At 36.9% G+C, this 25,100-nt stretch overlaps 1 protein-coding gene across 6 annotated transcripts in view; it reads right to left on the bottom strand.

The window, feature by feature from the left end:
- INVS (inversin) overlaps positions 1–25,100 on the bottom strand; it is an 81,502-nt gene that overhangs the window by 7,737 nt on the left and 48,665 nt on the right. For all 6 annotated transcript variants that reach the window (XM_085052360.1, XM_085052361.1, XM_085052362.1 and 3 more), the window contains 7 exons: positions 20,666–20,837; positions 16,044–16,199; positions 14,341–14,570; positions 13,215–13,321; positions 9,775–9,987; positions 2,687–2,994; positions 595–1,402 (listed from right to left, as the gene is read on the bottom strand). In XM_085052360.1, coding sequence (XP_084908486.1) covers positions 595–1,402; positions 2,687–2,994; positions 9,775–9,987; positions 13,215–13,321; positions 14,341–14,570; positions 16,044–16,199; positions 20,666–20,837 — 1,994 coding nt within the window. The remainder of the gene's footprint in view (positions 1–594; positions 1,403–2,686; positions 2,995–9,774; positions 9,988–13,214; positions 13,322–14,340; positions 14,571–16,043; positions 16,200–20,665; positions 20,838–25,100) is intronic.

Here is a 25,100-nt window from a genome sequence, read left to right on the forward strand (position 1 = left end):
TCATCTTGAGAAGAAATTAAATATTAAGGAATGTACTTTTAGAATGACTGCATTTCTGAGGATGAATCTCTCACATTCATGAAAGCAGGATAATGCTGTGGAAAGCAAACACTGGGACATAGCTCTTTCTCCTGTTTGCTTCTTCTGTACAGCAGTTGTTCCTTCTTAATCAAGGTATTCAAGCTAGCTTCAAGTTTTGGCAGTGAACAATCAAAGCTTCCAAACATCTTGTGGTTTGGTTATCTGGCTAAAAGTCAGGTCAGAGCACAATTTCAAGAGTGTCACTGAACTTCAGGCTTAGGCAAATCCTGATTGGCACTCTGAAGAAATATCAGTGCTTGAAATAGGAGTTTAACAATTACTCTGATTATTAAAAGTCACCCCTTACCTTGCACTTTTTATGGACCCACAAATATAAATCCAGGCAACTAGAACCCACTTCCTCTGGTGTGGAGGAAGATTATTAACTTCTTCATTTAGCACTGGCAGTGTTGTAAGCAAAAGGACCAAATAAATGACATCGCTAACAAGCCTAGTTTAATTTACACCTACTTGTATCTCACTCTTCCCTAGCTACTGCAACAGTAATCTTACCTTCTCCACGTCCTCTGTATGACTGTGGCAGCATAGTTCTTCTTCCGAAACAATTCTTTTCTTTTTCTTTCTTTTTCTATGATCTGCATTCGAATCTCTAAAGGGATTAGTTCAATATTTGTACTTTGCCATGGAACAGAACATAATTGATCATCTGCATTCCTGGATCCAATTATGCCTGTTTTTTCCAAGTTCAAACTGTCATCAGAAGCAGAACATGCTACTGGGTTTCTTGGCACAGTCCTGGTAGGTTCTGCCTCAGTAGACAATAATGAGGAGGCTTTTTTTGTTATTTCATTGTTTCCCACTTTGTCAGTTTGTTCTACAGCATGCAGGCTGTCATTTCTGGTGCTTACAAATACTGTTTCGGCACTTCCTGGTCTACTAGAACCAGCTGGTGAACATCTCTTATCATTTACATCTTTATTTCTGGGTTTCTGCTGGTGCCTTTTGCCTTTGGAAGAAGCTTCACCCGGCTTTGAGTTTCGCGTTGTTCCACTGGTACAACCAACATCACAGAAGAACACAGCCCTCCCTTCACCATGGTCCCTCTTGCCAGAGGGAGGCTGACTGGGATCCCTCAGCTTTTCCCCAGCACTGGCAGTCCTACAGGTTGAAGCAGAAAGCCTCCTGCTCCTCCGAGCAGAGGCACCCGTTGTGTCCACAGCGTGTTCCTTGGGCTTTTCTCCCTCTGGTTCTGCAGCAGCTGCAACCTGATGTTTCACTTCAACTTTTGTTCCCTCATTTGCTTTGCCACAATGGAAATGGACACAACTTGACTTGCTTTTGATGTGTTTCCTCAATGAATCTTTAGACAGAGAAATGGAAAACAACATTCAGTCTCTGATCCAGCAAAACATAGTTTATGTCTCTGATTTTTTTGCTCAGTAACCTTTGAGGCACTCTAGGGTTCACTTAAATGAATAAAAAAATGCAAGCAGGAAGAATCTGAAGAGGATATGATTGCCTGTCACAGTAAAGTCCCAGACTCCTTCATTTGCATAATGTTTTACAAATGGTTTTCTTTCTAACATTAAATTTGAGTTAGATGCCTAAAAAATCTCCTCCTCCATCCACCCTGCATCCTGGTACAGGATAATCCACTGACCCAGGAAACCCAAAGCACTTGGCTTCTCAGTACTTCTCTTGACATCCTGAATGAAACTATGAAGTCCTTCCCATTTCTCCCTTGCTGCCATGTGATTTCTGCTTCTAAACACTTTGGTGAGGGTGACTCGGAAGCCAGACTGGAGTGCACAACTGAAAACCCCCCATCTTCCACCCACCTTTCATTCTGCTTTGAAGTTAACAGGAGAATGAGAAAATAGACCAGACAGGATGAAATGTAGCAGACAGGATGTTACAGGGTAGGTAGAATGGGGAAGAGATCTTTTACATACTGGCATTCCAGAATCATTCCAGAATGATCCAGAATCTGGATCATTCAAAACCTGGTGAAACCATGCTATATTTGTAATGGTACCAACTAAATCAGTTTCACAGCCCAAAGGGTCTAAATTTATATTTAATTCCAATAAAATGACCAATGAAGTCCATTAAAGTTTTGGTCACAAGAGGATTGATTAGAACACCTAATGAGAACTGACTATACAACATCATGATTTGATCCTTGTTGCATCAACTTTCCTGGCATCATTTCAATAAGAAAAAGAGAATGCATACCTAAAAATGGCATAGCATTCTTTCAAACACTGTTTGGATTGAGCTAGAGGATAAACCTTGTTCAAAAGCAAGAGTTACCATTTCTCCATTAACATTCTTCAAGTGTATCACAGGTACGTCAAATATCTTTAATCTTATTTTCTCCAAAGAGTGCAACTAATAGAACAGTTGTCAACAACCTGTTTTCACATATTCTAGCTATTTTTACAGACACCATAAGACACTATACTGGTGTTTTCCACTACTTCAAACAGAGTAAAAGAATCTATCTAACTCTACCCTGCTGCATAAATTGCTCAAGTGATGAAAGAATATGAAATGACAGAAAGACAAAAAAGGTCCTATATATAAAATACCCTCAAGAAGTGGACGAAGTGGATAATCAGTACAATTAAAAAAGATCACAAACCTTGCCTGATCTTATGACCTTCACTCTGAGGCTCTGCTGACAGGCAACTCTCCTTTGGGGTTCCTTTGTCGTGACCAGCTTTAGGAGAACCTCTGCTGTTTCTCCCTGGTTGGTTCTGTGAAGCACTGAGGGACAGAAGCCTCTTGCTCTGTGTGTCAGCTGCTTTGTTGGGTAACTGAGGGACACTGGTGACCTTCTCTCGATTTGCAGGACTCTGTTGTACTTGTACCCGAAACTTATTTTGTTCCACATTCTGCACCCCCTTCTGCAGCTTGGCTTCTTTCCTCTTACTTTCCTCTTCACGTTTCCTGCAATTATAGTCCATACCATAAGAATTTCAAAGATAAAATCTTGGGAGCATGTATCTAACTTGAACACGCTCCTCTCTAAAAATCTGACACTGCCACAACAAACCTTGATCACTTGACATCTTTTTAGTGAGAAAAGGACACACATTGCACTGAAATGTCTTAGCTTGATCCAAAACAACAACTGACTTGCAGCTACAGCCTAATGAAGGTTAAGTCTTTGTCAGCCAGCTGCCCATCCAGTTTGTAGTTGTTTTAACTCATCTTAAATACTCACTTATTGAAAACAACTACATTTAGGAGGTTGTATAAATTTACAAAAATGAAAAGTAGGATTTTAAAAAGAATCATGGCACTAATAACTATGCTTTTCATTAGTAATGAGCAATGTTTTCATGTAAGTATTAATGCAATGCACTGTATTTGAAAAGCCAAAAACTTTAACAAAAGACACAGTATCTTTGAAAATTATTTTTTTCATACTTAAATGCATCATGGTACAGACCAATTATAAACCAACTTTGACCTAGCTATTGGTAGTAACTTGCTGCTATATATTTATCATTGGTAGATAATAAATTTTACATAAACATTATACGTCATATAAGTGACAAATACTGAAAACATGAGATTTGAATTAAAAACTTGTGTGCCCATAGAATGCCATTGCAATGAAGACATTTAGATTTCATAAATTAAATACGTCATGCATCTCTTAATAGTGTAGCCATGAAAGAGAATTTTGGACAAACCTAGGAAAGGTGCATCCGTTGAATAAAATTTTGCAGCCTATTTTGAAATACAGTTGGTTATCATTGTGCTTTATCTTTTAAATTCTTCTTGCTAGCAAGCAGAATAAACCCAATAGCACACAGCAACCATTACATACCTACCTCCCACTGAATTTGTTTTTATAAATTAAGCCCTGATTGTTGGATGAAGTGACACTTCTCCTGTTGGAACAGACAGGCGGTAAATGCCATATCATGTAGCTGCCTGGTATTTTAACTTGCTTCCAGTGCTCCAACACTGTCTGCAGACTGTAGCCACATCACCTCCCAGCACGGCGTGTGACAGGTGAGTTATGCAGCACGCCAGCCCCAGTTCCTGTGAGTGGTGTCACTGCCAGCGCGTGTCACCGCAGCGCGAGCTGCCAGCGAGAAGCCCTAACTTTATCTGTCAGTGCTATCTTATCAACTATGCTCTGCAGAAGAAGCTGATTGAACTTTGCACCTGAAAAGCTGCTAATTGATCTAAAAAAATACACTCCTAGCAGGCTGGGATTCAGTATTCCCTCTGGCAAGGAAAAAAGGGGCTATTTCCAATTAATATTGGCATTCCACAACCGGACTATGTGGGGATGTTGGAATTGTGTACAGTATGGATCTCACTGCCATTACTGTGCCATTTGAGCTGATAAATCAGATCTTGCTATTCACAGAACAGTAATTTTCTATTCTTCACAAGAGTAACCAGCCTATTATCAATATCCTCTATTCAGGGTATTAGAAAAGGAAGAGTGAGATGGGTTGTGTGACACAAAACCAAGCCAGAGTGACCTGCACTCCTGTGATGAGCAGATCAACTCAAAGCAATAACTTCAGCAACACACAATTGCAAAGTTATTGAAATGACACAGGACCAGAAACTGAGAAGTAAAAAGGGGTTTTTTTTTTTTAAAGGTTTTATTTATGTGCTAATTTTTCAGATTAAACTCAAAACAAAAAATAAAGGGAAGGGATTTCAAAGCTCCCTATTCATAAAGCAATCATCACAATTGTCACAGTACAACTTAGCTGAATAACAGACTCCTGAACACGACAGAACCTCCCCTTGTGTTTTGCTTTATTTAATCAGAAATTCAGTTTGTATTACAATGAAAGATAGCTTTGAAATTAAAATTTCTAACTTTTACCGTTGTCTAATTTGAGAGGCTAGGTTTCATGAACAAGTAAAGGAAGTAGACAAGTTTCTAACTTCAAGGGTCTCAGTTATTCTCAGGAGGTTCTGGCGACTCAACAGGATCCCAAGTTACACAGCTACAGCTCGACAGTGGTAGCAGAGCTGGCAGTCCAACATTTCCCAGTCCAACAATTTTGTCCTGAATGGTCATAAGTTTGTATTTTGTTGCAAAAGAGAAAGAATGAAAACTGAGCCTTTAGCAGATGGAAAGGAACAGTTTCAGCTTTACACACATTTGTAAAGATAGAGATGCCTTGAATTTTTGATTCTGCTAACATGAATTCTGTTAAGAATTTTTTATTCTGTTAAGAACATTTCTATTCTATTCTATTCTTTTTCTCTTCTTTTCTATTCTGTTAAGAACATTTAACCTTTTAATCTACTCACTGATCAATATTTTAAAGGAGAGCATTTTTAAAATTATCCTTTAAAAAAAATAAATCCAAACTTTTACTTAAAAAATCACAACGGAAAATAGATCTCCAGGTATGATCCTACTACTGGTAGAGCTTCTAGACTAAGAGGAATTATATTTCATGTTGTATAAACAGCATCTCCTGTTACACAATCTAGCATGATGATTATTTTAAAAATAATGACACCACTGACTCATGATGAGTACAGCTTCTGATCTACAACAATCTTTTAAACTGACAATCCTTAATAAAAATGTTAAGACAAAACATAATTTCTGTCTAGTATTCCTATGTTGACTTCCCAAATGCGTAGAGTAGCCCATTAGTTCTTACCTAACTACCTATTTTTACCTTAGTCATTTCTCCTATGTATTTTACCACCATTCTGATTTCTAATTTAGTCTTCAATGTGCTTACAGTCTTCTACATCTCGGTGCTATTTTCAAATTTAACTTTACTTTTTAAATGAAAATAAAGATTCATTATGGATTTATGTGAAATTCTCATCAATATATACTTCCAGTTTAAAGGTGAGAAATGAGAAATTTCCCATGAGAAAGTATGAAGACTTTAAGCAAGTCTGAATGACAGCTACTGTTTCTCCATGGACACAAAATTTGTTATTCAGACACAAAAGAAAATTGAGTTGGTTTGATGTAATTTCTTCTGAAGTAAAAAAAAACCACAAAACAGTTCAGTCTACTTAGCATCTCTCATGGACCAACTGTTTCTTTACTCTTCCTTTTGCAATGAGTATGTTTACAATGGTTTATTGTGATACCTACCTCACATCCTTTGCCAGTTCTTATTTAGAACCTCAGCTTGTTTAGCTTTATCATTGCATGTTCTTATTACTGTCAATTTTAGTAATTACATCAAATTTCCAATATGTGCTTTCCCTTTTCAGGTTGCTGAAGAGCTCATTATTTTCGCTATTGCCACCCTCCCCTATCTTTTCTCAGCATGTAGGGCTTACCACCAATTTTTTTGAAAAACCTTGTAATCTACTTGTACTCTCTTGGCGTGAGAACATTTTTCTAAATCTACTGAAGGCTGTTTAATTGAGCTGCTTATTTTCTTGCTGTTCTTCTCTTCCTAAATATCATGAGCTACTTACTCACTTTCATCCATTTCCCTCTCACATCCACATTCTCAGTCAGTTTCCCCCAGCTGGCCAGAATGAAAAATGGAAGTATGGATTCAGGAACTCATTTTGAGAAATTGAAAGGGAAGGTGAACAAATGAGAAATGAGTTCTGCAGACCTTTCAAAATCCAATATATTGGACATTAGTTTTCTCTGAATATGTTTTAAACCCTTAAATGTTATTTTCTTAAATACCTAGTTTTGCAATAAGTAAACCAAAATCCTCTTTGTAAAAGAGTTTTTTGAAGTCTGGAAGGGATCTCAGGAAGTCATCAAGGCTAACATGCTGCTCAAAACAGGGTCAGATTGGGTGGGTCAGGTTTTTATCAAATTATTTCTTGAAAACCTTTACAGACAGAGACCATACAACCTCTTTGGGCTGTTCTACTGCTCAACTGTCTGAAGGGTGAAAGAATTTCTCTGTATTTCCAGACAAAATCTTGTTTCAGCTTTTGCCTGTTATAAATTTCCCAGAGACACCAACAAGACTGAAGTTCCCCAGATTATTTTTCTGTCCCTTTTTCAATCTGGGTGCAACATTTTATTTCCTCCAATCACAGGGGATCTTCCCTGGTCTCTGTGACCTTTCAAAGATGTTGGAAAGTAGCCTTTTGAGGGCATCAGTTAGTTCCTCCTGTACCCTTGGATGCAGCCAATCTGGTCCCATGGACTCGTATGTGCTGAGCTCTCTCAAGCCATTCCTGACTTAATCCCCATTCACAGCTGGCTGTTCTGCTCTTCTTGAAGCAATTCTCTTAGCAAAGAGCCCTGGGAGACCTTCTTCTGAAAGACTGAGGAAGAGAAGGCATTGAGTATTTCTGCCACACCTGTGTCTGTTGCCAATAAATGCACTGTTCAGCAACAGCCCACATATTCCTTGCTCAGCCTTTTACTAATGCATTACTACTTTTATTAATTAGAAGCAAAAACTCACCTTGTTAGCTGTAACATCCCTTTAAAGTCTCAATTCCATTTGAGATTTGGTGTTTCTGACACCATCTCTGCATGCCCACACCATGATTTTACACTCTGCCTTTGCAGCCTGTCCCAGCTTCTGCCTCCTGTAAACTGCATTTTCACATTTGAGGCTTCCCAGCTTGCCCAAATTGATCTCCTGGTGTGTCTCTTTGCTCAGTGACATAATAATGTGCATGTTGTTTTGGTCTTCATCAACCTTCCTTTTATAAATTACAATTTCTTTGATATAGGAGAGAACATGGCAGAAGATGTTTGTATAGAAATATTTCATGTGTTTTAAATACAATGAATGTAACTTTACCAGGAAATAACCCAGGTATGAGATGCTGGCTGACCTTTTGTTAGGGTTAAAAAGAAAAAAAAAATAGGAAAAGAACAGACTAACTAAACCCATGCAGACTCATAGGAGTGATTTATCTTAGTGAGACTCTCTAAAATAACATATTACAAAGCAAGTTTTAAATATGCACATTGAAATAGTCGGGGGGGAAGGTGTTCAATCTAGGAGTTCACCATCATTCTGGATCCCCACATAATGTCTGCTTTTATCTGGAGACCAGATTTTTAAGCATCAGTAGGGATAATAGTTTTTTGTATGCAGCAACACCCTAGCCAATTTTAGCTGTGGAATGCACAGATGGGTACGCAGAATGATGACAATATAATGTCCCCTTCAGTTTATTACAGATCATAAAATTGCAATTAAATAAAATTTGTTATGTGACAACCTGATTTGCTTGTACACTCCAATTGTACTGTAATTCTCTTTTTACGGTATTTGGTACACAGACTTTGTTTCTATTGTTTTCAAACAAATCAACAACAGCTAAGTAAGTTTCAGAAACTACATCAGAAACTCACAAAGGAAAACTATTATAAAAATATCCCCAAATTTCCATGTGGAAATTCTTTTCCATTTAATCTTCTAGATGGTGGATCAGAGATTCTTCTAAAAATGACTGTCATCACAAAGGATAAAACTATCTCATTTGGTAAAGCTAGTTGTGACCACACAGCAATAAGCAGAGCCCTCCACATTAAAAAGAAATACTTAAGATATTCAGGATATTTTCAAAGGCAGCTTCTACATACATGGTTTTGACTCATAGTGACTTCAGCAGAAAAGGCAAACACTAGGAGAGCTACAGATTACAGCTTCAGGATGCAAAGATGTCAGAAAAAGATGAGTTATCTGATATTTCTAGCTTTGGTTCTTCCTGGGGACTAACAATTGTTATCTCATATAGTAGTAGTAATCAAACTAGATGAAGGTCTGACTGGCCAATATTGCAGAACATCAAACTCCCAGATGTGATATGGCATGGAGTGCAGCTGAATTTGTCTGTGATATACAGATGCAACAAAAACACCTCTAGGTGCAATAATTATGTTGTGTGTTTTTTCCTATCATCTCTCTTTAGCAAAATAATATTACCAAATCATGCAGAAATCTTTTCAGACTGTTATGCTTTTTCACTTCAGAATCAGGTTTCTTCGAGAGAAACCAGGTGCTAATTTCAACTAAGAATCTTTAGGGCAAACCCCAAGCAAGCAAAGTATTTTGCTGACCCATGTAAAATACATATATGTATTTTAGAATTTCGCCACTTTGCTACCATTACCACATTTAAATTGGGTTGAAACTCAGCCAGAACCTACACATCTTGCTGATAATTATTTGAATTGCCTGTGCTAGTTATCTGCAATCCAATATAACCAATTCACAGGAACTCTAATTCAAGACCAGAAAATGTAAGTGCAGAGAATGATACTGCCAAAACCGAACTTGCAAATAGAATCCAGGAGTTCAGGTTGCTAGGGAAGCATTAAGTTAAGCCTTACTAAACCAGGCTTTCCCTGGTTTGTTTTTTTGTTTTTTCCCTCAGCTACTGATTAATTTGTGTTCAAAACTGATATCAGAACTTGATAGGCCAATAATTACTTCCACTTCCTCAAAGTGATAAATGTTTTCCAAGACTTTTAATCATCATACAGAATATCAGGCAAAGAGTCATGGATGCTAATATGCTATTTTCTCACCTTTTGGTATTTTGCCTTGTTCTTCTATATTATATGAAGTTTGTTATTTAAACTTTGATTACATGGAAAATGATTTCCATCTGTTTATAGTTATATGGAAGTTATATGCTTCCTTCAGTTTCACGAATTTAACTAAGAGGAACAAAAAAATATGTAAAACAGATAAAATCATACACTGGCAAATAAAAACCTACAACTAATGTCTATTTGCTGGAGTAGATTTCAATTCTCAGACTTACTTGGCAGCAGCATCTTTTCTCAGCTGTTCATGTTTCATGAGAAGATTCTTCCTCTCTTGAAAAGCCTTTCTAACTTTGTATCCTTTGTAGACAGCCTGAATTTTGAAAGCAGCAATATCCTGAATGGCAGCTATAGACAGAGCCCCATGTTCTAACATGAACTGGATCACTTCATGGTGTTCACCAAGCAAGGCATAATCAAGTGGAGTATATCTAAAAAAAAAACCAAGACCAAAACAAAACCACAACAACTATTATTGATCTAGAATCCTAATTACAATGTGCACTTACTTCACCCTCATTTAGTAAGGCAACTTCTAGTATGAAAAACAGATAAAACACCATTTTCAGCAGGCTGCCTTACTATTTTCTTAGTACTATTTTCCTATCTTATTCATTCAAAACACTGAGGTTATGTTTAAAGCTTATTTTAGCCTCCTGATATGGAAGGAGTGGGGCGAGACCAGACTACATGAAGTGTTTGGACAAAATCTCCCAAAGCCCCATCCACAGCATTAATTGCTTTAGGCAAGCAGTCTTTAAAAGGTGTTGTTGAGGTTTTCATATAGAAATATAAAGAAAAAGTAAGCTACAATATTTTTGTCTTATTTCCATATGAATTTGAGTTCTAGAGATCTACTGTCAAATCTGGTTTAGCTTCTGTAACATCAACTGAGGACACTGTGACTGACCAAGCAGCAGGATTAGATCAGTATCAAAGGATATAAACTTTTTTTTAAGGTACTAGGAAGACTTAAGTCTGTTTTCAAATGGACACAAGTGTTCAAAATATTAAATTGCTCTGGGTTTTAATGGCATCAAAGATGCCTAAGCCTTCTTCAAAATAATTCCCAAATTTCCCACTGTTGACACAGGAGCAAAATTTACATATCTTCCTCACCAACACTGAAACTTTAGGCAAAGACATTTAGTGACTGAAAACTATCAGTCACAAACCATAATCAAGACCATACAACATAAGACCATTCAATAACAAGTGTCAATGCATGTGATTGTGAAAATTAGGGCTCTTCTTGATGGTAACTTGCTGGGACGCAGTGCTGGTAAGCAAAGAACAACAGACAGAAAGCACAATTGGAGCTGCCACACAGCAATGCTTTGATGGAAGGATAAACAGTATCTGAACTGAAGTGTCTGCAGGAATAAAGACAATGACATAACATGAAAATTTGGATGTCAAGGTGTGTTGCTGATAGCATTTAAAGAGATACAGATTTTGATAACCCAGAAATGGCAACTTCAGAAAGAACACAATTTCAGAAAAACACATTTTTTAAGTATACCTAATTTTGAATATTGCAAAGGTACAAAAGATACTGAAGTAAACTTTATCCTATATTGTGTATCTATCAAGATAATGTATTCTATTTCAGATCCCACTCATGAAGAACCATATTTTTAACTGTGATTTCTCTAACTCCATCAGAGCTACCTTTGAAAGTAAAAAAAAAAATCACTTAAATCAAATCTGAAGAGGGGTTTTTACATACTTGGACACTTACATACACTCCTCTGTTGTGTCAGTTCAAAGCTTGATGTAAATTTTCTTTTCCCTTGGTTCTCTCTAATGCAGATAGCTTTTAAATCAAGCTGCCTTCACAGGGAAACACATGAAGACATCAGCTGTTATAGGTAATTTAACATGAAGTTGGTCAAGCAGCAGCTTGATGCACTCAGGACATTAAGTTGGATTACAAAATAAATTTGCAAAGAACAATAAACCAAACACCCTCCAGACTAGCACTTAATCACATATTTGGCAAGCAAGTGGGCAGCTTAAAATCCTAGATGAAATCTCAGCTCTATCTTTTCACTAATCTTTTAGTTTTAACCACTATGTTTAAATGGCATCTCATGTTACACTCTCAGGAAGGAGGGAAGCCTTTTCCTATAGGAAAATTTGAAAAAATCACTATGTAATGAAATTCTTACTGATTAAAAACCAATTTAATCCAATTACAGATAAACCATCTCCATGAGGTGGTTTTTACTCTCTCTTACAACACCCAGTTTGATTTTCCACTTTCCAAACTTCCAATCCCTTAAAAATAAAATGAGATTTGTAGACATTAATTGAGATGCAATTGCACAATTTTTACATACTATATATATAAAAATATATATATATTAGGAGAATTATATTTAAAGACTGATCCATTTAGAAATACTGGGGATCCCTTTTGTTCTGCACATGCACTAGTTCTTATCAGCAGACATTTGGAATACTGCTAGCTATATTTTGCGTAATCTAGATTTATTCATCAGCACATATATTAGTGCCAGAAAGGAAACAAAAATATATTTGGTCTGAATGATTGTGGTAAACCAGAGCTAATGTATTTTCTTGACCTTTGAGCATCATTAGTACATTTCTACAAAGGAGGGATAAAAGCAGTCTCGTTTCTGGCAAGGTAGTGGCTTTTAATCTTATTTATTAAAAATACTTTAATTGAAGCTGTTTATTCAATTTTCTATCAAAAATTACTAACTAAAGAGAGCCTTGACACTATTTAATTAGGAACTAGTTACACTTTCCTTTGTGTTTCTCAAGAAAAAGTAAGAACAGAAAAGGAAAAGCGATCTGAGTGGTTTAGAGCAGAGAACAAAAGAGAAATGATGAGGGAAGAAAGCAATTAAAAACTGGGGTTAAGTACGGAAATATCAAATTCAGCACTGAAATATGGGGATGCAAACTCCTTAGGTTATTTAAAATGTTGAAATATTCAAATTTCTATGGCATGCTGTTCATAATCTCATAATTATGAGGAGGTCACCTACTCTGGAAAAAAAGGCATTATAAATTTCTGCTAATAGTAATTATCCTTATGGTCAGGTGACTAATTCGAACTCCACAACCCAAATCACTTTTAAAAAACTATTATTTATATGTCAATGAAAGACAAAGAAAAGAGATGCAAATGTGCTGTCTTTTTATGATTATAGGAGACTTTTCTTTAAAACTGGGTCTTTAGAATACAGATAACCACCAGGTACTTTGTAATCACCATTTTAAAACATAACATTGCATTTATCCCATTTTCTTTCTTTTTGCTGTATTCATATAAAATAGAAAATTCCAGCCTATTCCAACAGCAGCAGAATTGCCTTTTCATCCTTTGTCCATATCTACTATCAACCCCATATAAATGAAAAAGATCTTTAATATTTCAAACAAAACTAGAGTGAGTAAATACTTCCAGAAGTTCATGCTTCAGAAGTATAAACAGTTGAAGTTGCAACGTCTTAGCTAAAGAAGAGAAATTTCACATTAGAAAAGCTGCTTATGCTGAAGCCCATGATCACAGCACTCCTTTTAGATACAGGATTACAATTCTCCTGCAGTATCTGAACATTTAACATCTAAATGGAAGGTAGCACTTCGGCTCAATTACAAAATAACGCATTCAGATGAGCAATACCTCTCCTCGCTGTTCTCCATGTGATTGGGGAAAGCATCAAAGCCGAGCAGCAACTTTATAGCATCAAGGTAGCCATTGTTACAGAGCCAGTGCAAGGCAGTTCTTCCCTGGAAACAATAGGACAGAACAAAAACAAGCATTACCCCCAAACTCTGCCACGCCACAATAAAAGTCATAAATCATAGTGTAATTCAATGCTCTTCTGGACATGAAGAACAAACTAGTTCTAAATAAACTTCCTTGTTAAAGTAAGAAGAATACAGCACTTAAAAATGAATTTTTTTTTAAACAAAATTTCAACACTAGTGCTTTTTCACCTACAGCAGCTGAAAAGCAGCATTAGGAGACTAGCCTTAGAGTTGCTTTCTTTGCAGAAGGGGTACAGCATGCTCTGGGGAATTCATAATGAAAACCACTTTTCCAATACCTGGAATTATCAATGCCCTACAATAAATAGACACAGAAAATTTCAACAAACTGGGTGAAGCTATTTTGATGGATGAGGTTCTAATGACTTCTGAGAAATTATGTCATATAACAAAGAACTCTGCTACAGGTTACACAATTATTCTGGCTCCTAATTTCAATTACTGTTTGAATAATGGCACAAAAGAACATATAAACCAATCAGTGGGGGTTTTTTTCCACCTGGAAGAGTGTTACATATGTGGGTATTTATGTGGACAAGTAATTGAAGCAGTTACTGTGCAATCTCACTTGCAGTATCTTACTTTCTTACTTGCTCGCTCTCTATACTGGAGAAAAACATTACAGACTAAATTAATATTCCCATGTCAGCTGTTAATAATGAATGAAAGAAATTAGGAAATCAGATTATTAATATGACTCCTCATATGATCACACTTGGATAAGAAAAAATCAAAAGTGATATGGAAAAACACAAATCTTCAATTCATGCTGCATATTAAAATACTACTTTTCTTTCGAAGTTTCACAAATGAAGGCATAAGGAAAATTATGTCAGAATGCACTGCCTTTTGTGATAAACATCAGCAAAGATGCTTCTATGTCCTGGAAAAGAGAATGACCTTCAAGAAAAGGAAAATGTTTTGATTTATTGTTATTCTAAAGTTATTATACACCTCAGTGAATAAGAACAACATACCTCTTTATCCTGAATATTTGGATCTGCATTGTTTTCCAGCAACACTACCATGCAGTTAATGTAACCTCCATAAGCAGCACACTGCAGAGGTGTTCTACCTGCATAATCCTGCACATTAGGGTTGATTTTATTTTCTATCAGGATTTGGCACACATCAGCATTTCCTCCCAGGGCTGCCCAGTGAAGGGGTGAATGGCCGTCTTGGTCAACCAAATCTACTCTTGCTCCTCCTGTAACAACAAATACATTTTTGAGCACAAAAAGAAAATACTGTTGAATGCTAAGAAAGGAGAAATTTAATTTCCAGTTAGAAGTTATTTGGTAAGTTGACAATTCAGAGAAGCTTTTCTGAAACCAACTTCAATTTTGTTACTCAAATCCTAAAACTTAAATCAAAATTGATTTGGAACGAAATAGTTTCAAAGAGGGTTAGACATCTAACTTTTTTACAATCTTCTGACTATCCTCTAAGATGCCCATGAGAAACTTATTTTATTTGTTTAAGGTCTATGACTTTTCAGTTAAAGCTTTCTTTCTTAACAACAAAATAATTTCTAAAAGTTAGACTTCACATTAAATCCGGTTTTAAATCCCTAAAGCAAACATGATAAAATATTCACAATGTAAGAATGACTTTTAAAATAAGCTTTCTATAAATTCAAGCATGCTAAGACTCTTTTACGCAGATAATTAATTCCTGTATATGTTCTCACAAGATGTAAAAATGCTGTACGAAAGTAAATCTCCACAGATATAGGAACTTGAACCAACCAGCAACAATGACTCTTTATATCATAAAATATTTAATTAAAAATAACTCAGGTTCTGATAGCCAAGCTTCTTGCATCTACAAAAGCTAAACGGCAGGGGGAGTGGCAGGAAGAGCTTAACAGGAAGTTAAAATATCCCCAGCAGACCATGGAGGGAAGAATACTTTTCAGTAAGAAAGGCTGGTTGATTGAAAACTTGCAAAATTTTAGCAAGTTTAGCAAAATTCATCCATCCAGAAGTGGGATAATGTCTGAAGTAAGAGGCAGATGTTTCTGGGAAGCTAAAATGGCAGAATTTTGCATCTAAGATGCCACTGTTCTTTCACTGTACTTCTTACCCTTCAACAGATATTTTACAATTATCTAATATCATGTACTGTTGCAGTGGTGTACTTTGTTAAATACTGTTTCTGTTGACAAACAAAATACTGCTTATAAAAACCAGCCAGAGGAAAATATTATTGATGTATTAATTTTGATAGCTATCTAAATCAAAAAATAACAACTCACTTAAAAAGTCTTCAAAGAACCCTAAAAAGGGTTTTTCACAAAAGTGAAGAAAGCTTCATTTGGTCTGATTTACTGGGGGTGGGGTGGGGTGGGGTGGGACAAAAATCAAAAGAAAGAAAAGATGTGCTGGGGGAAGAATTGGTTTGAAAGTCTAAAATGTACTTGCAAAGGCTTAAGCAGAAACGAGCTGGGAAAAGAACAATCTCTATTTTGAAAGTTTTGTATTTAACACTTCTAGCCGTTTTGCACAACACTGATAATCTTTTAGATCCACTGGAGCTATTTCACAAGGGGAACTTACAGACAAAACCTGCTTTGGGGAAGCAATTTCCTACCCCACCTCTTGCTCAGCTGTTTATTTCCCAGTCCCACAGGAAGCAGCACCAGAACTCTGAACAGGTCTGTAAAGTCCTAAGAGCTGACCTTTGATGAGTGTTTGAATCACTTCCTTGTGTCCCATCTCGCAGGCTCGGAAAAGTGGGGTGTGTTTCATGACATCCAGAGCATCTACCTGGGCTTTATGCTCCAGCAGCAGCTTCACTGTGCTGACGTGGCCAGAAAGGGCAGCAGCGTGTAATGCTGGAAGAACAAAGTAGTAGGAGAAAGAAACCACCATACAATGAGCTTTAGAGGTTCACAGAATAAAAACTAATTTCAGTCATTTTGGTGCAAAAGGTGCTTTTCAACCACAAGAAACTGAAGAATCATAACAAGTGATGATATAACATTTTCTTGCCGTACAAGCAACAAGCAGAAAAACTGCTAGCCCTGAAACTTTTCTAACTTGCACAAATAGAAACTTTATGTTTAACACCACCAAGATAGGCTTACACTGAGGATTTGTGGAAGAATAGCAGCTTCTGATTAAGAGAACATAACATGATTTCCCTCTGCCTCTGTTTTGTGTCATTTCTGAGATTGCCCATCACCAGTGAAAGAAAGCTTTCATTATTTCTTCATGCTTTCCTGAAAATGAATTTTTTCTTTACTTTCAAATAAGCGAAGTTGTCTCAATTAAAGCTAACTCCAGATAACTACCCAGCTGTTCCTGCTCCTTCCTGCTCCTCTTGTTTGTTTCAGAATTACTTGGAGAAAATTTTACATGAAACTATGTAGCAAGACCACCATATCTTGCACAGCATCTCCAGCTCCCTGTTTTCTTCAGGAAAAAGAAAGATTACAGGAAGACTAGATTCTGCTACTTTAGATACTTCAGAACTCAGGTGAAAATGTGGTGACCTGTAACAGGAGTTGCTATTGCCTAACACAGCATCCTGCAGGCACTGTCATCCAGAGCTGAGGATGACCTCAGTTCACAGCTCTTCTTAAAGGAAAGGAGAACTGCACACAGCAGTGAGATTCCAAACCAATGGAGGACACATGTATTTGTGATTTCACTTGCAGTTTGATTTCAAAATGCTTTGGATTATTTTCTAGTCAGCAATCAAATCAGACAATCTACTTTCTCATACTGCCTTAGATGTAGAATATTTTACAGGTAAAAAAATCAAAATAATTTAGAATAAAAACACAAAGCAATGCAGTTTGTGAGTGTGTATTTCATAAAGTGAGTTCATATTTCCCCATAAATTTTCAGAAATATTAATATTTGGTGAGAATTGAATCTGCTCACGCAAGCAAAATGTGGGGCTGTAAATACTACCTACATGCCCATATTTGTTTAATGCAAAACCAGCAGAGGCATTATACAGAAATGCACACTGCAGAGGCCAGCATTAGAAGGAGCAGTTTCTTGAACCAAAGCCAGAATATAAAAACAGTATCTTTGTATTTGCCAGCTACTGTTTACTACCAGTACCAGCTTATGAGACAGCAACCCAGCACAACCTGTTACACAGGCACTACTAAAATGCTCAGGTTGTTCATGTTGTCATTGACCCAAATCCAGCTATGTGTGCTCTCTTACAACAGCCACAAAATAAGTGATAGTAACACTGCGATACAGACAAAGCACTGGGGTCAGAGCCAGAGCCCCTCTGAGAAGTGAAAATTGAAATCATTCCTTTGAGAGAACACTGATGTTTAAGTGCAGCAGCCTAAAAGCACAGCAGTGCTCATCACGCCCGTGAAAAATGAGTGCCTGTGCAGCAGCCATGCGAGTGGGTGGCTATCAGTAGGAACTGGACAAGAACGAGATCCCTGCCGCTTCACACATTTGGATGGGCCTGGTTTTCATGGTCTGACCCCACAGTAAACTCTAGGTTCTGGTTTTTGTCCTGAATCCCTTATGAAACCCAAGGCAGTAAACCACTCCATCAGATGACACATGGGGTGTGTGTAACAATACAATAGAAAAAGAGCTGCTGTGTCAGCTTGGCCAGCTCTTCCCCCCTATCACTCATTCTGACGCAGGCATCTTGTTCCGCACTTTGTGCTCAATATTTTCTTGTAAGCCAAATTTTCTGTGATGGAGTCACGGTGACTGAAGAGATTCTTCAGCCAGCTGGTCACAATGGGCCCTTTGTTGAGCCGACAGACAGAGCCCTCTCCATTGTGCGCAGTGACGGCAGAGCTATAAAGCTGCCCCTGTAATGCTCCTGCAGCGCTGATCTCTGAGAGGAGGGAAATTCCTTTCCCTTGGTGTCATTCTCCTACACAATGCCCAGAGTCTCGATGTTCTAGCAGAGCTCAATGGAGAGCCTGCTCTTTTTAAGTAAATGCAAAAGGCTGCGTTAATGCAACATTACAGCCGAGCTGAACCGAGTGTGCACACAAAAGTCAGAAAAACACAACCTTGAACTCTGCTCAGCAACTGTATCCCAGGCACGGAGGCATGTGCGCTATTTGCTATTAGCGCACAGCTCCCCGTCCCAATGCAACACCGCTTTTCCCCCACGAAAACTTGGGAGTGATTAAGAGCCTTTGGAAAAAAGACAAATCGGGGAGTGATTTACTGGTGGGCTTCCTTTTATGCTCAGAGCTGGCTGTAATAAAGCCCGTGCTAGTGCACTGGCTGGCACAATGGTGCAGCTCGGACAGCACAGCTCCCACTTCCAGACCATTCCCGTGCTCTACACAGCGGCACCTTCAAGTAAATGGAAAATCCATTCATTCCCTTGGATTAAAAGCCCTACAACGAAATCAAGATTAAAGGGCGATTACATATCACGGCTATGAAAGGTTTAAGGCGGAAAGATAATAAACTCAACCACCTGAATTATTCAAGCATGAAATGCACACCTGAGTAATTTCAGAAACACAGTGTGTGATTACTGATTGCTGCCTGCAAAGAAAAAAACCCTTTGTAAGGAGGTTTGCACAGTAACTGCAACCTTGCTGCACCTTAAGGGCTGAAACAAGTACTGTGAGGTATTTGAAAGGGAACTGTCAGGGAGTAGCAAATGTAGGTGAGACTGATAAAAGGCAAAATAAGACTAAAATAGACTATGTAGTTTGTAAAGTCATCAAACATGGTGACTGAGATTTTATTTGTTGCACTATTTCTTAAACTCAAAAATTTCAAACTATCAAAACTTGGAAAGACTGGTTTGTTTTGTGTGTTAAATTGTAAGAAAAACAAGAATTTAGATGTTTAAATAGAATTTTATGTTAACTGTATTATGCATTTTGTTAAGATCCAGCATACATCAAAGGAAATTTTAAAAATTCAGTTTTTAATATGAAAATAATACTGATACATACTATGTTTTAAATCCTGAACCACACAACCCTGCCATTGCATTTATTTACTATTTGTATGTTATTTGAAGTGCACTCTGAAAAGAGAAAAGCTGTTAAAATCATATCTTTGTTTCTTTATTGGGATAAATCTATACTTCTCTAAAGTTCCCTAAATCTAAGCATGCAGCTTAGCTAGTTTGCATGTGTGCAAAGCCAAAAGACAATGCTTGAGTAAATTCTAAAACAAATACATTAAAATTTATACAAGCAAACATTGCAATATACATTCTTGTTTGTTAAAAAAACCAACATATTTTTCAGGAGAAATGCCCATTATTGTATTATTCATGAGTGTGTGGTCTATCAGCTTAGCTATCATTCTACCACTTATTATACACAGGTATATATTTTTGCACTTAACTTCTAACTCCGTGACCTGGCTGTATCTGCCACTGGGTAGTTCCTGATCTCCCCACACACATCTTACCTCTGAATCTTCCTGCATCAAATCCCTCCAAATTTATGCCAAATATATCCACATTCTCCTGGTTTTTTTCATTCAGATGCCATCAGCATACTATAAACTCAACTGCTTTTCCTGCATTTCCAACACTGTTGAATAAATGAACACTTCAACACGGCCTCTCTCACCTGTTAGAACTGTTACTCTGTTTTTGTTGAAAGCACTACATAGGTGCTTTTTTTCCTACCAAAAATTCTTCTATTTTTTTTTTTTTCTCCATTAAGGGAGATAAATTCATAGTTGCTATAGGAAATTTTGAATTTCATTACCTGCATGCTTGAATCCTGAAATACTTCATTGGCTACTTATCTTTTGTTTCAGGCAGATAACAGGATGATAAATCTGGGGGTTATCAAGTTTGACCTCTTGTTTGGACAACAGAAGTGCAATAGCTCTAATCATTATTTCGTTATCTATACAAATAACTATGAAGCTATTTTCATGATGATACTTTAGCTGCTTCAGTGGTTAGTTTGCTCTATATTGCTCTATATTTTTTCAAAGTGTACTGTCAAATACAGTTTTGAAACAGGCGTTTTCAGGAAGAGCTTTTTATGCAATTATATTACATTTTATTCTTCAAAATACAGAACAGCTCTTCCTTTCCTAGGATTACAGAACAAACTAACTAGTTAGTTATTGTTTATTTGTAGCACATTTTTTCTTTTCAGTACATTTCTTCTTGCTACATTTCAAATGAAATGTTCCAACCTGTGCAGAAAAGGTTCGTTTCTTTCCCACAAGAAGGCAAAGAACTGACTTGCACACATAATGAAACTAATGCAGAAAAAGACTAACATAGCTTCTAACATTGTTTTCCTTTGGTGGAAATCACACTGCTTGGAAAGATCCAGTGGCTCTTTACTGTAAAGCATCTTACCTGTGCCAGCGTATTTGTCTGTCATATTGATATCGATATCCAATTTTAAAGTCAGCATAGTCCTAATGACATCATCACTGCCTTTGCCAGCTGCCCACATGAAGGATGTTCTTCCCTCAAGATCTGAGTCGTCTTTTACAGAAGGATGTTTCAAAAATACTTCAACTGTTTCCTGAAAAGACATACTGTTGAAATTAACATTAAAAGGAATCTGCAACAACAAGAAACTATTGTCCCATGTAGCTGTTTACAAAGCAAATCAAAGCTTCATTTTTCCTTTTTATGTTTATAAAGAGCAATAGCTCAACAGGAACACTGTATTTTCTGCTATGCCTTTTTCCTTGCCAATGATCATAGTGCATCCTTAACTATGAGTTTAACACTAGCACTTATTTAACTCTTTTTCCTTTTTAGTGTCAAACATGATGTGTTCACCACAAGGAAGCAAAAGACACTGTAGTCTCTATGAAGAAAGCAATGGGAAAAGTATGACAGGCTTATCAAAACATGACTGTAATACTGTGATGAAAAAATCACAGAATCAGTTAGGTAGGAAAAGACCTCTAAGATCATCAAGTCCAACTTGTGACCCAACACCACTGTGCCAACCAGACCATGGTGCTGAGTGCCACATCCAGTCTCTCCTTAAACACCCCCAGGGACCATGACTCCATTGTCTCCCTGGGCAGCCCATTCCAACATTTCATCAGCCCATCTTTGAAAAAATCCCTTCTAATGTCCAACCTGAACCTCCCCTGAAAATAATGTTCTTTCAAAATATTTTCCCAACATATTTTTATCTCTCCAATTATAAATACAAATGCATATACAAATATTTTACTTCACCAAACTCTAATATCTTGACTGTTAAAAAAAAATTGTGCTAACATAGACTTATTTCTCAATGTTTAATAACATAAACAGGTTACTAATTACTGAAATACTGTTAATCAGAAAAGGTTAAGGAAATCTTTACACCTGAGTCCAGCCTTTCCACTGTTACTGTTACACTAAAATCTCTACTTAAAGCAAAACAGAATGATTTCTTCAAATGCTGTGTTTGTGTTAAGCTGTCAGCAAACAAGTCCACTTGTTAACCTGCTGCAAGATTCTTAATGAGTCACCCAGGAAAGGAAGGGAGAGAAAATCACAACTATTAGAAAAAATAAATGGAAGAAGACTTTCCCTTTTCTATCTAATGCCTTAAAAGGCTGTGTATGTAACAGCTAGGAAACATCTCATAAGTGTCACTGGTAGGCTAGCCAATAAAAACCTGGAAAAAACCCCAAGTTTCATTATTTTTATTTTAGATTTTTTTAACACTATTTTAGCCTTTCCTCTGTGACCCCAAAATAGCTTTATCACTGCTCTGGGTAGGATGGGAATTTCCTGGCTATAAGGAAGTAAATTTTTTTTTTTATCACAAAGGTGTTTGAATGTCTAAGTACCATTGATTAATTTGGATTTGTTTTTTCACTATTACTATTTCATCCCTCTAAAGAAATAGGAAATTTCTCCTTTATCTTATGGTACGGATCTAAGATCCTTACAGCTTTGTGAATTTAGGTCTGAAGTATCAGTTTATTGTGAAAAGGTCCAGCCAGGAACAAGGAGAGATGGAAGCATTAAGCCTTCCACACAAACCCAGCATGTGTTTACAGCTCTGTGTACTCACAGTGACCACCACTGCACCTCAGACACAAACAGCCTCTCATTAGGCCAGAAACTCAGCACCCTCCCAGTGCTCTGCACTGCTGGAAATCCTGCAAAGTGAAAAGCACTGCAAAGGCTGCACTTCTTCAATACCAAGGCACACACTCTAAAAAATACAAATGTCTCATGTCTCATTTTTCTATTAAGTTTTGGCAAAGCAATGCTTCTTTCAATGACTCTTTTTTTTCTACAGCTTTTAATTGGAAAAAGTGGAAGAAAATCCCACAGTGCTATAAGTATTATTTTCCACAACTCGAAAACAAAATGAAATTAAATTACAACAGGATGATTAAGAAATCAGAAAATAGAAGCATCAATCAGTTTAATCCTACCTCTATTTTGTTTTGGAAGATCACTTGTATTTTAACACTACTAAAAAAAGTGGAGGAAACAACATAAAAAACAACAAAGCTGAAAAATAACAGCAAGAGCTAAACCTGCAACATTTAATTCTGTGGTTTCAGGAAACTCTGAAAAATACTAAATATTATTTTTGAATATTTAAAAATAAGTCAGGGATATAAGCACATTGTTTTGAACACCTCTGGAAAAATTCAGAAAAAAAAATTTAGTCCTGCATACTAAAATCAATATGAACAGAACACCTTAGCTCAGTTGGTTAGAGCATGGTGTTAATAACCCTTGGGTTTAATCCCTGTTTGAGCCATTCACTTAGGAGTTGGGTTTCACTATCCTTGTGGGTCCCCTTCCCATTTAGAATATTCTGTGATCTGGAAATAAAGATTCTGTGATCTTCCTTCACACATGAAGTTAAAAAATTTAAACAGAGATGTTTCTTTGGACCTCCTGTGGGATATCCAAGACATCTAAATTTGGGTGGTTATATTAGGTAATTTCTCTTCTAGAATTTTTCCTGTCTATAGTAAGTGGGGATAAGTTAGTCTTAGGGAACAAATTCTTCACATAAAATTAAGTGCTGGCTTAATCTCTTCAGTCTTTAAAAACCCAAAAATGTCATATTATAGTAAGTAAGCCACAGACAAACAGAGCAAAGAACAAGATATCAAGCAAATAAAACTGAAAGCCATGCAAATATTTACAGGAAACACAAAAGAACAAACTTTCTTCTTGTTAGGGACTGAGAAACATCACATTTTAACTGGGAAACATACCACACCTATCCAAAGTTGGGCAGGTTGAATAGAACAACATGGCTCTCAAACCGTGAGTATAGAGATGCTACTGCCAGAACAAGCATGAATCTATCTCCACCCAGTTGTTTGACCATGTATATGGAATGCAGCAGTGCGAACTACTCAATTATATGCATGTAAAGGAGAAAAAAAAGCAAATAGTGGTGCTCAGAAACAACTGGACTGGTAACAACAGAGAGAGGCTCCAGACATAATCTAGGCAGGAGCTTTTGAATACATCAGCAGCTAAAAGAGGCTTGCAGATCTGAATGAAACTCTCCTGTCAGATTCTTCATGTAAGATGGGAAACAGTACATTCATTGTAAGTACACAAGATTATAAAAGAATGTCTGATGCCACCACGCACTTCATTTCCCCTTAAAACATAAATGATATCACAGTTTGGCTGGCTGATGGGATCAAAATGCAGCAACATAATGAAGATGTTTCATTCAACTGAATCAAGCCCAGAGTAAGAAAGCCAGCATGAAAAATCTTTTTAGGAATACATCAATACAGGAATATACCAAAAGATAAAACAATGTGGACATAATCACCAGATAGTAAACAAAACCTTTTTTCTATGAGTCTAACTCAAACTTGAAAGAAAGGCTTTTACAAAACAAATATTTCAGATGTGTGAGTTAGGCACAAACTGTACACAGCCCACAATGGCCAAAAATCAGCACCAACAAAAAATTCTCTAAAAAAGTGAAGACTATACAGAAAGATATGCTTCAATAAAAGTCTGAATTTTAAAAAATATCTGGATAACCTTAGTAAGACCACCTTCAAAAATATCCCACCAAACCCCCAAAACTCACTCTCACAAAGAAGCAAAGACATTGGTCAGTTCCCTCTTTCAATAGTACTTCCAGATAATTAACTTGAATTGTTCTCAAAGGCATCAAAATGCTCCTTTTTTATTTTCCTTGTTAACATGTAGGTATGTAAGAAAGACAAAATTACCACCCCTGCTAAGAAAATGTTGCATTGGGGACTACATAACTACTACATGAATTAGGCACTAATTACTTTCTGCAAGGGAAGGGTATGAAAACTATGACAGGTAAAGGAGCTTAAGGAAAGTTTTCTTAATTTCCAGTGCTTGAGAACTACTTCTGCAACATCTAAGACCAGCAATCATTGAAGTGCTGAGTTTTATACTTGGCTCTACTCTATTTGCTTTTGCCCTGGAACAAAGATTACCTATTATACCAAAGTGTAAGAATTATGCTGTCTGAGAAACCAATGTTCTTTGTTGTCTGAGTTCAAAAAATATTTTCAGAAGTTTTTAAAAATACAGTGTTCCTGTAGAATTATGACAAAAGGCACTCAACTCTTTAGCCATGCTTCATGAGACAACAGTTCATTCATAATGCCAAATATTCATAAATTAATCACCTTCTTGAATGCAAAGACTGGTTTGACTGGTCCTGCAGCAGCTGTGCAAATACTCCTGCAGGTCATCTTACTCTAGATATCTTATAACTGCTTAGACTTCATCATAATGAGCCCTAAAACCTGAAAGCACAATGAAATAGTAGGTGCCATTTTGCTTTCTACTG

This window comes from Lichenostomus cassidix, chromosome 2 (genome assembly GCF_008360975.1).
Source record: "Lichenostomus cassidix isolate B80296 chromosome 2, HeHo_3.0, whole genome shotgun sequence".
Lineage (NCBI taxonomy): Eukaryota > Metazoa > Chordata > Aves > Passeriformes > Meliphagidae > Lichenostomus > Lichenostomus cassidix.